Source organism: Meles meles, chromosome 6, assembly GCF_922984935.1.
Source record: "Meles meles chromosome 6, mMelMel3.1 paternal haplotype, whole genome shotgun sequence".
Classification (NCBI taxonomy): domain Eukaryota; kingdom Metazoa; phylum Chordata; class Mammalia; order Carnivora; family Mustelidae; genus Meles; species Meles meles.
In genome coordinates this window covers 123,934,736-123,950,575 of record NC_060071.1, presented here as the reverse complement: position 1 = coordinate 123,950,575, position 15,840 = coordinate 123,934,736, and the positions used below count along the sequence as shown (strand labels likewise).

Below are 15,840 nucleotides of genomic sequence, written 5' to 3'. Positions count from 1 at the left end.
ATTCTTTTGCCCTACTTAAGCCTAGCTGACATTCTATATTTATCTTGCTAGTACTACTTGTCCTGAAGTGGGCTTGCCCTATGGACCCACCTCACCCAACCTACCTGCCCTGGAAAATGCCTCTCCAAAGTGACTCCCACTCCACCACACCTGGTGAACAGCCTCAGTCAGGGCTGATGTCTCCCCCAAAGTGACAACCACCCTGCCACACCTGGCAGCCTAGGCCAGACAAGTGCCCCTCCAAAATGATTCTTGCACCAGAAAAGGGGGCCAGCCCCACCCACCAGCATTCCCACATCAGTTGTGGCCCAATCACAAGAGGTTGCACACAGCCCACACAGGGGATACACCTGGGGCATCTGGTTCTGGTAACCAGGGAAGATTACACTACTGGGCTCTGCAGGACACCTTGTACTTAAGGCCACCGTGTAGACCAGGAAATGTAGATGAATTACCTAATATATAAACACAGGGAGTTAGATAAAGTGAGACAAAGGGATAGGATTATGTGCCAAATGAAAGAACAAGACAAAACCTCAGAAAAAGAACAAAATGGAAGAAAACAATCTTCCTGACAGAGTGTTCAAACTAATGGCCGTAAAGATGAGCACCAGACTGGAGGAACTTATTGAGAACGTCAACAAGGAGAAAATATAAAGAAAAAACAACCAGAACTGAAGAATGCAGTAACTGAAAAAACAAAAAACAAAACAAAACAAACAAACAAAACCCAAACCCAAAGGAAAGCAAGAGCAGATCAGAGGATGCAGAAGAAAGATCAATAATCTGGAAGATCAGTAATCTGGGTCATGGAAACCACCCAAGCAGAAAAGCAAAAAAGAAAAAAAGAGTTTTAAAAAAATGAAGACAGGTTAAGGACCCCTGCAACATCAAGCATACTAATATCTGCATTACAGGGGTCCCAAAAGGAGAAGAAAGAGAGTAAAGGGCAGAAGAAATAATAGTTGAAAACTCCTTTAACCCAAGTTAAAAAACAGACATCCAGGTCAAGGAAGCAGAGAGAGTCCCCGACAAGTTGAACCCAAGAAGTTTACACCAAGACACACAATAATTAAAATGGTAAAATTTAAAACAAGAGGGAATCTTAAAAGCAGTAAAAGAAAACCAACTAGTTAAATACAGGAGAAATCCCATAAGGAAATTAGTTGACTTTTCAGCAGAAACTTTGCAGGCCAGAAGAGAATGGCATGATATATTCAAAGTGCTGAAAGGAAGAAACCTAAAGCCAAGAATAATCTACCAGGCAAGATTATTATTCGGTACTGAAGAGAGAAAGAGTTACCCAGACAAACAAATTTAAAGGAGTTCATTACCACTAAGCCAGCCTTACAAGAAAGGTTAAGGGACTTTGTTAAGCAGAAAAGACCATGACTGGACAAATACTATGAAACAAAAAATTTTCACTGGTAAAAGCAAACACAAAATAAAGGTAGGATACCAATCATTTATAAAGCTAATAATAGGGTTAAAAGATAGAAGTAGTAAAATCAATTATATCTACAAAAATTAGGTAAGGGACACATAGAATAGAAAGATGTAAAATACGACCTCATACACAAAATACAGAAGGGGAAATAAATATGAAGTGCTTTTATTTATTTATTTCTTAAGTAGGCTCCACACCCAGCCTAGAGCCCAACTTGGGGCTTGACCTCGCAACCCTAAGATCAAGACCTGAGCTGACACTGAGTCTGACGTTAATCAACTGAGCCACCCAAGCACACCTGTAGGGCTTTTAGAATAGGTTCAAACTTAAGTGGCCCCCAACTTAATATACAGTGCTATATATTAAGACACTATATTCAAACCTCATGGTAACCACAAACCAAAACCTATAGTAGATACACAAAAGATAACAAAAAAAGGAATCTAAGCATAACACTAAAGAAAGTTATCAAACCACATGCGAAGAGAGCAAGAGAAAAAGAGAGAACTAAAAACAACCAGAAAACAATTAACAAAATGGCAATAAGTACATACCTATGAATAATTATGTTTTAATTTTTAGTATAATTTTTATTTTCATTTCGGTGTAGTTAACACACAGTGTTGTATTCGCTTCAGATGCACCATACAGTGATTCAACAATTCCATATATTACTCAGTGCTCATCCAAGGTAACTGTACTCTTAATACCATTCCCCTATTTCACCCATTCCCTGCATCCACCTCCCCTCTGGTAACCATATATTCTCTATAGTTAAGAGTCTATTTTTGGTTTGTCTTTTTTTTCCCCTCACTTTGTTAATTTCTTTTTTCTTAAATTCCACATACAAGTGAAAGCACATGGTATCCGTCTTTCTCTGATTGGCTTATTTTGTTTAGCATTATAGTCTATAGACCCATCCATGTTGTTGCAAATGGTACTGCCTCATTTTTTATGGCTGAATAATATTCTATTGTATGTACATACCACTTCTTATCCATTCATCTACTGATGTACACACTTAGGTTGCTTCCATAACTTGGCCACTGTAAATAATGTGACAATAACAACAAAGGAGTGCACATATCCCCATAAATCAGTGCTTTTTTAATTCTTTGGGCAAATACCCAGGAGTGCAATTACCAGATAGAGTAATTTATTTTTTTTCAGGAACCTCCACATTGTTCTCCACAGTAGTGGCAGCAGTTTGCATTCCCAGTGCACAAGGGTTCCTATTTCCCCACATCCTTGTCAACACATATTTCTTTTATTTTAGTCACTCTGACAGCTGTGAGATGGTATCTCATTGTGGTTTTCATTTGCATTGCCCTGATGATGCGTGATGTTGAGCATCTTTTTCATGTGTCTGTTGGCCACCTAGATGTCTTCTTTGGAGAAATGTCTGTTCACATCTCTTGCTTATTTTTTAACTGCATTATTTTTTTCCTTGATGAGTTGTAGGATTTCTTTATATATATTAGATACTAGCCCCCATGTCATTTGCAGATATCTTCTCCCATTCAGTAGGTTGTCTTTTAGTTTTTTTGGTTGTTCCCTTTGCTGTGCAGAAGCTCGCTATTTTGATATAGTCACAATAGCTTATTTTTGCTTTTGTTTCCCTTGCCTCAGGAGACGTATCTAGAAAGATGTTGTGGCCAGTCCTCTTCTAGGATTTTTATAGTTTCAGGTCTTACATTTAGGTCTTTAACCTATTTTGAGTTTGTTTCTGTGTGTGGTATACGAAAGCAGTTTCATTATTTTTCACTGTCCAGTTTTCCCATCACCATTTGTTGAAGAGACTTTTTTCCCATAGTATATTCTTGCCTCCTTGATTGAAGATAAATTGATCATATAACCGAGGGTTTATTTCTGGGCTTTCTATTCTGTTCCATTGATGTATGTGTCTATTTTTGTGCCAGGAACATACTGTACTGATTCCTATATATTTACAATATAATTTGAAGTCCAGAATTGTGATAGCTCCAGTTTTTTCTTTTTCAAGATTGCTTTGGGTATTTGGGTTCTTTTGTGGTTCCATAAAAATTTTAGGATTATTTATGCTAATTCTGTGAAAACGCTGTTGTTATCTATATAGGGGTTGCATTAAATCTGTAGATTAGTTTGGGTAGTATAAATATTTTAACAATGTTTGTTCTTCTAATCAACAAGCATGGGATGATTTCCATTTCTTTGGGTCACCTTCAATTTCTTTTATCCAAGTTTCATAGTTTTCAGAGTAGCAGTCTCTCACCTCTCCGGTTAAGATTATTCCTTTTATTGTTTTTGGTACAATTGTAAATGGGGTCGTTTTCTTAATTTCTGTTTCTGTTGCTGTAATATTAGTGCAAAAGATTTCTGTATGCTGATTTTGTAAACTTCCTGTATTCACTAATCAGTTCACTAGCAGTTTTCTTGTAGAGTATTTACAATTTTTTATATATACCACATCATCTGCGAAGAGTGAAAGTTTTACTTCTTCCTTACCAATATGGATCCCTTTTATTCCTTTCTCTGGTGTGATTTCTGTCTAGGACTTCCAGTTCTATGTTGAATAAAAGTGGTGAGTGTGAGCATCCTTATCTTGTTCCTGACCTTAGGGGAAAATCTCTGTTTTTCCCCATTGAGTATGATGTTAGCTGTGGGTTTTTCATATACAGTCTTTGTTATGTTGAAGTATGTTCCCTCTAAGCCCACTCTGAGAGTTTCCATCATGTTCCACTTTTTCTGTATCTATTAAAATAGATGCAGATCTTCTGTTATTTACCCTGTTATTGATGTGATTTATCAAATTGATTTGCAAATACTGATTCACCCTTGCAACCCAGGAATAAATCCCACCTGACTATGGTGAATGATTTTTTTAAAATGTATTATTGTATTTGGAATGCTAAATTTTATTCAGAATTATCACACCTGTGTTCATCAGAGATACTGGCCTGTTTGTGGACTCTTTACATGGTTTTGGTACAAGGGTAGTGCTGGCCTCACTGAATGAATTTGGAAGTTTTCTTTCCTCTAATACTTTTTTGGAAAAGTTTGAGAATAGGCATTAACTCTTCTTTAAGTGTTTGATGAATTCACCTGTGAAGCCTCTGGACTTTTGTTTGTTGGGTGTTTTTTGATTACTGATTCAATTTCACTGCTGGTGATCAGTCTGTTCAAATTTTCTATTTCTTCTGTTTCAGTTTTGGTAAGTTTCATGTTTCCAGGAATTTATCCATTTCTTCTATATTGTCCAGTTTGTTGGCATATTATTTTTCATACTATTCTCTTATAATCTTGTGCATTTCTGTGGTGTCTGTTTTCACCTCTCCTCTTTCATTTCTGATTTTGAGTCTTTTTTTTTTTTTTTTTTTGGATGAGTCTTGCTGGAGGTTTATCAATTTTGTTAATTTTTTTTAAAGATTTTATTTATTTATTTGACAGAGATCACAAGTAGGCAGTGAGGCAGGCGGGGGTGGGGGGGAAGCAGGCTCCCTGCTGAGCAGAGAGCCTGATGTGGGGCTCGATCCCAGAACCCTGGGATCATGACCGGAGCTGAAGGCAGAGGCTTTAACCCTCTGAGCCACCCAGGTGCCCCTCAATTTTGTTAATTTTTTCAAAGAACCAGCTCTTGGTTTCAATGATCCATTCTATTGTTTCTTTAGTTTCTGTATCATTTATTTCTGCTCTAATCTTTGTCATTTCCTTATTTTTGCTGGATTTGGGTTGTGTTTTTCTCTAACTCCTTTAGGAGTATGGGTAAATTGATTGAGTCTTTTCTTGCTTCTTGAGGTAGGCCTATATTGTTATAAACGTCCCTCTTAAAACTGTTTTTGCTGCAGCTCAAAGGCTTTGGATCATTGTGTTTAAATTTTCATTTGTCTCCTCGAATTTTTAAATTTCCTCTTTGATTTTCTTGGCTGACCTTTTTCTTTTTTTACTTCCAAGATTTTATTTAAATTCAAGTTAGTTAACAGATAGTGTAGTATTGGTTTCAGCAGAACTCAGTGATTCATCACTTACATATAACACCCAGTGCTCATCACAAGTGTCCTCCTTTAATGCCCATCACCCATTTAACCCATCCACTGACCTACCTCCCCTTCAGCAACCCTCAGTTTGTTCTCTATAGTTAAGAGTCTCTTATGGTTTCCTTCCTTCTCTGTGTTTTGTTTTTTGTGGTTTTTTTTTTAGATTTTATTTACTTATTTGACAGACAGAGATCACAAGTAGGCAGAGAGGCAGGCAGAGAGAGAGGAAGGGAAGCAGGCTCCCCGCCGAGCAGAGAGCCTGATGCAGGGCTCGATCCCAGGACCCTGGGATCATGACCTGAGCCAAAGGCAGAGGCTTTAACCCACTGAGCCACCCAGGTGCCCCCCCTTCTCTGTTTTTATCTTATTTTTACTTCTTTTCCTTTATATTCATCTATTTTTTTTCTTAAAGTCCACTTGAGTAAAATCATATGGTATTTGTCTTTCTCTGACTTATTTCGCTTAATATATTTTTGTTCTATCCACATTGTTGCAATGGAAAGAGTTCCATGCAAATGGAAAGAGTTCATTCTTTTTGATGGCTGAGTAATAGTCCTCTGTGTGTATTTGTGTGTGTGTGTGTGTGTGTGTGTGTGTGATATATATATACACAAACAGCCAAATTATGTAAAGAGCCCACATTTCCATTGACTGATGAATGGATAAAAAAGATGTGTGTGTGTGTTATATATACACACACACACACACACACATCTTTTTTATCCATTCATCAGTCAATGGAAATGTGGGCTCTTTACATAATTTGGCTGTTTTTGATAGTGCTGCTGTAAACACTGAGTGCCTATACCCTTTCAAATCAATATTTTTGTATCCTTTGGATAAATACCTAGTAATGCAAATGCTGGGTCACAGGGAAGTTCATACTTTTAACTTTTTGAGGCACCTATATACTGTTTTCCAGAGTAGCTGCACCAGTTTGTGAAGAATAGAGTCAAAATTGTAATAACTCTGTGTGGTGACAGAGGATAACTATAGCCAATGTGGAGAACATCTTGTAAAGTATATTAATTGTTGAATCACTATGTTGCACATCTGAAACTAATTTAATACTGTATGTCAACTATAATTTTTAAAAAATGATTCAGTTGAATAAATTACAGTATATCCATGCAATGGAATTTTTAAAAAGATTTTTATTTGAGAGAGAGAGAGTGTTCAAGTGTGGTGGCAGGGCAGATGGAGAAGCAGACTCCCCACTGAGCAGGAAGTCCGACATGGGGCATGATCCCAGGACCCCGGGATCATGACCTGTGCTAAAGGTAGACACTTAACTGACTGAGTCATATAAAATTCCATAATATATTCCATGAGCCATTCCATACAGTGGAATATTATACGGTTACTAAAGAGGCAGAAATAGCAGGGTACATTTTGCTATGTAGCTAACTAACTCCAACTGATTAAGAGAAAAAAATCTTATAAATTGTTAATTCTAAGTACCTATTAATTATGTTTGTTATATTTTAAGCTGTTAATATTTAAATTGAAGTTTTTTTATTCAGTTTTTGTTATGTTTCTCTAAGGACAAATTCCAGCCTATGAAATTACATTTTAATTTGCTTACCTGACTGAACGATCATCACTTCCAGTCACAGCCAAAGGTTTTGTAGGATGGACAGCAAGTGCCCAAAGTTCACCTTCACAATGTCCTTGCATAATTAGGAAAGGTTTATTTCTTTCATGCACCACAATTTCGAAGATTTCACTGTCCTGTGTTCCAACTAGAATATGGTCACCTCGCCAACAAACACTCCTCACAGACAACCCTAATCAAAAGTAAATTGTATTTAAGATAAATCTGTTATAATGCCCAATCTGCTAAATCAATTTAATTTCTGTACCTTTTATACCTTAGATGTAAGATAAAAGGAACCTGCAAGTCTTTGATCTACACACTTTCTTCAATTATGCAGGTTGTTTGCTATATGGAATGAAACGCCCACATAGCAAATATACCTAATATCTACGCATCCTTCAGGACATACATTCTTCTTACTTCTTAGAGAAATTCAGTTATAGTCTGACCACTTCTTCAGCCAAGGTCTTATAACACAGTCTCCACAATACAAAAATAAACTATTCAGGAACTACCTTTATAGAATTGTATTATTTTTTTCTTATAATAATCTGACTTTTCATGTGTCTACATTTCACTTCTTCCATCTGCTCATAAAATCATTAGAAAGAGAGACTTCTACTCTTTCTACATATTCCACAATCCCTTTTGTAACCTCAGGAAAGCAAGTGCTTCTGTTTTCTCATCTGCATAACGTGGCCAACATAAAGGTGCTGTGGACTTCCCAATGTTCTTGTGAGAGCCAAATAAGAAAAAGTGTCAAATTATTTTGCAGACCTTAAGGTACAATAATGCTCAGCAAAACTAATGAAAATAACGTAACAGTTAATATTTACTGGATGATTATTATGTCCCAGACACTTTTCAACATTTTACATATATTAAATTAGCTCATTTAATCCTATGAGATAGTTATTCTCACTTATGGATGAGATTAAATAAGTAGCCCAAGGTCACACACCTAGTAAGTGACTGAAATAAGGCTTAAACACAGACCTCTGCAACTTCCAGTCCTATTCCTATACTATACTAGTGAATAAAAGGTTTTTAATAGTGATTCTGTTTTATTATATCAATTTTTTAAATCCCCAAAGAAAATACCTCCCAACTGTTGACAAATTTGGATAAAGGAAAAAACACATCTATATGCATTTAAATCATCCTGAACAAAACCTTCTCCAAACCTCAACACACTTTATTTTCAACAGTTGCTAAAGAGTTATATTTGACATTGTAATAATAAAATACTTTCAAAATCCAAGGTTACCTAAGCAAGCACTTGTCACATCTCTAAGTACCATCATAATAAGCATTAGATATACAAAAGAATCCTTGTCGTAACAGTAAACATAGACTATCTTTAGGCAAATTCACCTCTCAATAAAGGGAGTGCAATTAAAAGCACACAGTATAAGGGGGCAAATTTGAGTCTCAATTATATCTACAAAACATAAATTTATATTTATTAAAAGAAACAGACAATCTTGGCTATATTTAGAATTTGCCTAGTAGTGAGACATTTGTTTTGTTATTACCTTTGTATCCCTGGTCTGTTTCCCTGAGATCAATCACAGTAATCGGTTTAAAAGTTAAATCCCAAAGACGAATACAGCCATCTCTGCCACCAGTAGCAAAGCCTTCTTCACAAGCATTCATACTAAAAATTCCTGCCTAGCAGAGAAAAAAAGTAATTTAACAATATATACTCTTTAAGAAAATCTGTGTGTAGGTAGAAACACACTTTAAAAGAGTTTGATATGACATTGGAATATCAGAAAACACAAATTATATATATATATGAAAACAATATATGGTCCATGACAAGGGCATAATGTAAAGTTAAACCTACACCACATATAAATATGAATTATAGATATAAAATTCTAAAGTTTCTATTTATTTGACAGAGATCAAAGTACGGAGTGACGCAGGCAGAGAGAGAGGAGGAAGCAGGCTCCCTGCTGAGCAGAGAGCCCAAGTGGATGTGGGGCTGGATCCCAGGATCCTGGGATCATGACCTGAACTGAAGGCAGAGGCTTTAACCCACTGAGCCACCTAGGTGTCCCTAGACATAAAATTCTAAATGTAAGAAATAAGTATGTTAAAAAAGAAAAGAACACTTACATAACTTTGAACTATGAGAGAGCTTTTATGAAAGGCAGGTTACCCAAAAACCACAAAGGAGAACAATTTTTCAGATGAGAAAAGATATCATAAGCAAAGACAAACATATTGGGGAGATATCTGCAATGTGTAGGGCTGTTGAAGGGTTAACATCCCTAATATATAAGTGAATACAGAGAATCAAACCACAAATACAACAAAAAAGAGCAAAGGGTAATAACAACCAATTAATAGAAAAAGAATTTCAAGTAGCCAATAAATATATGAAATTTCACAAATAGGAAACAACTAAAACAAGAAGTTACTATTTTGCAGCCAGAAAACAACCCAAAATTTACAAAAGTGGTCACATCCTGTACTGGGGAGTACAAGGAAGAAACTGGTATTTTTATGCACTAATGAGGAAAATATGAGTTGCTGCAATCTTTGTGGAAAAGAATCTGGTATTTCTGGTCTTCAGACATTTTGCTTAAAGCAAGTCCTGTTCTAAGTGGTTCTTTAATATATTTAATATGTGATATATTATCTATTTAATAGTGGGTCATATTAATACATTTAATAACTTCTCTACTTGAGATCTCACTGCTAATCATGTGGCAGCTCTGCACTCTCTAGTTCCCTTCTCTATGTAAGGGACCCAACTACTAAAAATCCTTAATCAAAAAAAAAAAAAAAAACTACAAGGTTTTAACAGATTCTTCCCCGCCCCCCCCCAGATTTGTTAACTTTTTAATATGAAAATCTCATGAATTACAAAAATTAAATTTCTTTGCCACTCACTTAATAAAAAAATGATATTAAAATTAAAAAGGAATTTTTTTCTAGAATTGTCCCCAAATTTCCCACTGGTAAATTAGCCATACGAATACTAGCTTTAGGGGCACCTGGGTGGTTCAGTGGCCTTTGGCTCAGGTCATGATCCCAGGGTCCTGGGATTGAGTCCCACATGGGGCTCCTTGCTCAGCTGGGAATGTGCTTCTCCCTCTGCCTGCCCTTCCCCTTCCCCCTGCTTGTGCTCATGCTTTCTGTCAAGTAAATAAATAAAATCTTTAAAACAAAACAAAAAAAGAGTACTAACTTTAATGTAGTTAAGCTAGAATACTTTTGTTGAATTTAATAAGCCTTTTATCAACACTTCTCCGAGAAAGATACCATACTGGAGCAATGGTTTAAACAAGGTACTAATTATACTAATTTAATGAATATCCATGTGTCTAATTGCATAATGTTTCTTCATTGAAATCTTGAAAACAAACAGATAAGTTCATTCAGTTAGAACAGCATTTTTCAAGTAACTGAAGTGACTAGAAAGTCTGCTATATAATATAATCTTTTGTTCTAGGATAAGAAATTGTTATCTAAAAGTGTCCAAAATATATAAATATACTTACAGTATGGGCTCCTTGTATTGTCCTTATAAGATTGATTCCTTTCCAAACATATATATCCCCATTAAGTGCACCAGAATATGTTAATTCATCCCTTGCACAGGCCAGGCACAAAATTGTTTGAAGGTCACCAGTCTTACCAAAGACCCCTCGTTTTGGGGTCAGAGCATTTCCACATAAACTCCAGAACTAAAAGGTACACAGTATCATCAAATTACCAAAGAATGCTTATAAAATAAAGGAAAATATTTCTAATACTGTGAAGCTATATTACAGCAGCAGACCAAAAATTACCTAAGAAATCCCCTTACGAAACATTAGCATTCAAATGTTCCCATCCTCATCCTAGTGTTGTCAATAGCTATATTATAGCAGACAAGTCACTGGTTTCAATCCTTATCTGTAAGAATAAGGGGGATGAACTAGATTATTTTTAAAATAGGCTACGCTTCCCTCCTTTGGTCTCTGGAAAAAATCTACTTGAAACTCCAACAAGTGAAAGAGCTGCTTATGTGTTAGCAATGAAAATGAAGATATCATACACTAATAGGAAGGAGGACCAAACCTAACATTTAATCTCTGGTGAAGTAAAGATGGGAAAAAAAATGTTGCTCTCATTGATATTTCAAAGCTGAGCAATTCCTTTACTTGCAAAGCTTAAAAATAAAAGAGATACATATTTGGAATAATTTGTTCATTTTTAGGAGAAAACAGGAAGTCAAACATAAATCTTTATGACTCAGGGTTTTTGTTCTTTTATGTGGATTCAGGTAAATTTTAATAGTTTGCAGAAAGAAATAAAGAAACAAAAATGGAACAGGGCAAGGATATAAGAAGAGTTTTACACAAAGAAATCTGGCCCAGAGAATAAATCCAACTTTATAAGTAAATTATCACTTAAAGTAACATAATTTGTTGATAATATCATATCTCATCTTTCAGATATTTCAAGACCTAAAGATCTTAAAACCAGAAGCCTCAAGAAACTAAAAACTGTGATGCTTATCCATTTAAATACCTAATGAATACTTTTAATCAATGAAACTTTATGATTTTTAATTCTAAAAGCTCCATGATTCCTGTACATAAGGATCACTAGTTCTCTTCTTTTCCAGCAAATTCAACAAACCCTTTCTTTCAGTCTATTATTTTCATCTAGATGAGTGATTCTCAACTTTGGCTGCACATTAGACTCACCTGAGGAAAATTATAAAACATGGTATGCTTGAGCCCCCACCAAGGTAAATGGAGAAAGAATCTCTGAAGAGTCAAACCAGGTAACCAAATAATTTTCACACTCAGAGTAAAGAACTATTGTTCTATAATTGAGATCAATGCCATCTAATAGAACTTTCCGTGGTGATGAATAGATTCTCTTTGTACATATACTGTCCAATAGAGTAACCACTGGATACATGTGGACCTTAAGCATTTGAAATGTGACTGGAATGACTGGAATGTGACTGGAATGACTGAAGACAAGAAATGATTAAATTTTACTTAATTTTAATTAACTTAATTTAAATAGCTACATGTGGCTAATTGCTACTATACCGGACAAGGAAGTTCTAGATCATCTTTGGGACTTAGTGTTCTTACACGTATTGCCTACAAAGAGATCTACCCTGCTTTTCATTGACTCTACCAAAAGAAAAGAAATGTAACTCATAGTAAAAATATAGTTTAATTCAGAAAAATAGTGTGTTTAAAACCTGAAAATGGAACTTTCAGTTTTATTTACAATATAAAACAGTAAGATCTGTTTATTAATTTTCCAATAATTATTAAGTATTTTCTATCAAGTACTACCTCAAACATCATTTGTTCATCACAGATGAAAAAAACAAAAATGTCTACCTTCACAGTGCTTATGTGCCTGAAACCTAACAGAGAGCCTTTTGCTACTTAATATTTGTGCAAAAAATATTTAATACTATTCATTATCAAATCAGTACCAAAATATCAAAACCAAACTTGCAGTGGCAGCTAAAGATGCTCTGGAGAAAATGTGAATGGAAGTAAGCATATCAAAGAAAGAATGTGAACACAGAACCTTACTTACTAGGAATTAACTTTTGCAAGGAACTGTTAAGTTAGATGATGGAAGAAAAACAAGCACTTCCAATCTGCACCAGGGATTTAACGGTAACTGTTATATGGGCTTCAAAATCTGAACTATAATTGTAAAACAAAACTCAGAGCTTTCATAAGCAAAATAAACTGTGACTACAAAGGCTAAGGTCAAATCAGAGAGTAAATATAGAGAAAGTAAAAGACAAAACTTTTGGAAAGATGACCATGTGCTAGGAACTATGACAAGCACTTGAATAAATACTGCCTTATTTAATCCACTCTATAAGACACACTTTTAAGATGTGAAAAAAGCTCAATGAGGCTACATGACTAATCCCAGGTCAAACAGGGCTAAGTGTGGCAAAGCCAACTCTGTCCATGATGTTTCTGCCACACCATCTTGTCTCTGTGAAAGAAACCTCTTACTTTTCTTGGTTTCCTATGCTCACATTTAGCTCTGTAAGTGAAAAATGAGAAGACAAGATGAACACAATAAAGCCTACTTCACAAGACTACAAATTCCTTTACGAATAGTGTTTTATACATTCCCTACTCATACCTATATCCCTTATAGCACCTCACATACAGTAATGACACAATAAATACCTGTTAGGTTGAACAACAGAATGTTAAAAATGTTGACATTTTAAAAATAAGTACTGTCAAAATCCAAAGACTACCGAAGTTGTAAATAGTGTGGTATGTACTTAGCAGCAGAGAGTAAGTATACATGACTATTATAAAATAAGACCCTTCTAGTACCTTGATATGTTTTACACCACAGCTGACAAGTTTATTTGGCTGGTACAAATCCCAAGAGATATCAAATATCTGCAAACAAATCAGATTCATGGTTAAAATACTTACTTTCAAAATCATTTAAGAATCCATCCAAAAGACCAAAAACCCCAAAACCCTACTTTTCATAAAACAATATTCCTCACTAATAACCAGAATCTCATACTTCACAATCTTATGAAAAATATGTAAATGATATGAACAAAACTATTTAACTTCTATGAACTTTCCAAAACAACCTGTTTTTAATTTTCAAAAGAATTTCATCTATAAGTAACAAGAATAATTCAACAGAACTAGGGCATGAGGCAGGTACCTACATAATTTTTACAGAGACAAGATACTGAATGTACATTTAACACTTATATAGCTATAAACAGAGAACTTTAAGTATTTGAAATAGAGTACATTTTTATAGCTATCATACAGAACTACTTACATAAATAATCACAATATTTATTTCACAGTATACATTTTTATTTTTTAGCTTTATTGTTTATGGATCAAACAAAACTAACCTATACTTAAGTTATGGAGATCTCAAGCTTTGTTCTTTGTTCTCCCAAAACTCAAGATATATACAAACCATTTTTGTTATAAGAGCAAACGATAAAAAAAACCCAGCTGAAATAAAATACACATTAGAATCATGCACTTTAATAGTAAAAACTAATGATTGAAAAATAATTTCATAGCAGAAAAAATCGTTAGTCTTTATCATGTTTCTTTGACACCTACCTGCATAATCACCTAAGATGCTTATTACCTTTAAAAATGTACAAAATTATTCTCTTCAGTGATAATAAAGAATATATTTTATAAATTAATGTTTAACAACTCACCATGACAGATTACATGAAAACCATTTTGTGCAACTTTAAAATATTAACCACCAAAATACTCTAAAAATTCTGACAGTACCATTTTTTAAAATAATCTATTTACTAAATCCAAAGTGTGAAATGCTTTGATCTAAGTATACACAATTGTCTAATAATATGTGCCTATCACTTTAATTATCTAAATTGTGTGAATGTATAACAGGCCCCTTTGAGAATTTGCTAAGATAAGTATATTTACCAAACTGCAAATACACACAAAATTTTCTATACAACGTTTTAGATTCATAGATTCCACTCCCCCCGCCACCTGCCCCAGAATTAATGACTACATCTCCTGTACTGGTTCAGATTAGAATTTTACTACACACAAAAATAATGAGAGATTTTTAAGGGTTTATGATAAAGTTTTTGATGTATGTTTATAAAAGTAGTAGAATATTTAATTAAAAAGCTGACTACAGAGTATTTTCTATAGTAACTTAAACAGCTTAGAATAAGGAATATATGTTTAGTAAGTTTCCGAAGTAAAAAAGTTAGCTCTCTTAAAATTTGTTAATAATATATATAATTTCAAATTCTCACATGCAATGTCATGTTTCACTTTAATTATGATACATATATAACAAACCAGTGATAAAACTATATAGACCCTAAGCAGAGCTGTTCAATTTTTAAATGGAGGTCTGAAAACTTAAAATTCATCATTCTGCTGAAGCAAACAACTGTTAAAAGTTTTATGCGATCACTTCACATATTGAGTCCTATTTTTGAGTACAACTCTATACATTCTAAAGTTTTATGAATATTTGTGATTGTACTTTAAATTTTTAATTACATATGAACTATCTGGTAATAACAAAGCATGGAAACATATCCCCTGGCTCTCCTCTTTTTCCCATCCAATAGATGGGTTCCAGTAGAAACCCCAGTGGAAAATACTTACTCTATCTGTGTGACCAGGAGCCATAGATAACATTTTTCCCCTCTTCCAATCCCAAACACAAACTGCATTCTTTGAATCAAGTCCAACTGAAACCAAGCGCTGAATTATATCCAAGAAGTCCATGAGGGAATAAAAAGGCAAACAAATAAAAAACAAACCAAATTATAAATGCAAACAAATTATCCTCATGGGTATTATAAACTTACGCATCAAAACTTACACATATATTTTATATCAAAACTTACACATTTATATTATATAGACCTCACAGAGAAGGGCTGGATGTATTTCATCTTGGTAATATTTGCATAAGTATAGTTCTTCACATTAAGAAACAGAAGAGAGACTTCCATTCGAACAGTAGGACTGACAAAATACCATAAACACCTCTCCTGCTAAAAACTAAAAATGCTGGATAAAATGTAAAAACATGTTTTTAAATGTACTGCTGAGCTGTCAAGGAATTATGAAATCTGAAACAAAAACAAAGAGACTTCATATGGGAGTCCTGGGGGATAAGAGAACTCCCATGTATACTCTAAAGGTACCAGCTAACTCCTGATAAGCCTGATTTTTGTTCTGTAGGCTGAATGAAAATAGGAGATAAGGTTTAGG

General features: G+C 34.5%; 1 protein-coding gene across 5 annotated transcripts in view; it reads right to left on the bottom strand.

Moving 5' to 3' along the window:
- The window catches only part of EML5 (EMAP like 5), a 183,202-nt gene that overhangs the window by 126,286 nt on the left and 41,076 nt on the right, over positions 1-15,840 (bottom strand). For all 5 annotated transcript variants that reach the window (XR_006818654.1, XM_046007940.1, XM_046007941.1 and 2 more), the window contains exons 3-7: positions 15,226-15,324; positions 13,405-13,473; positions 10,573-10,758; positions 8,593-8,728; positions 7,046-7,247 (exon numbers count right to left, since the gene is read on the bottom strand). Coding sequence is in view for 4 of the 5 variants with exons in the window: in XM_046007940.1 (XP_045863896.1) it covers positions 7,046-7,247; positions 8,593-8,728; positions 10,573-10,758; positions 13,405-13,473; positions 15,226-15,324 (692 nt within the window). In the remaining variant the exon portion in view is untranslated. The remainder of the gene's footprint in view (positions 1-7,045; positions 7,248-8,592; positions 8,729-10,572; positions 10,759-13,404; positions 13,474-15,225; positions 15,325-15,840) is intronic.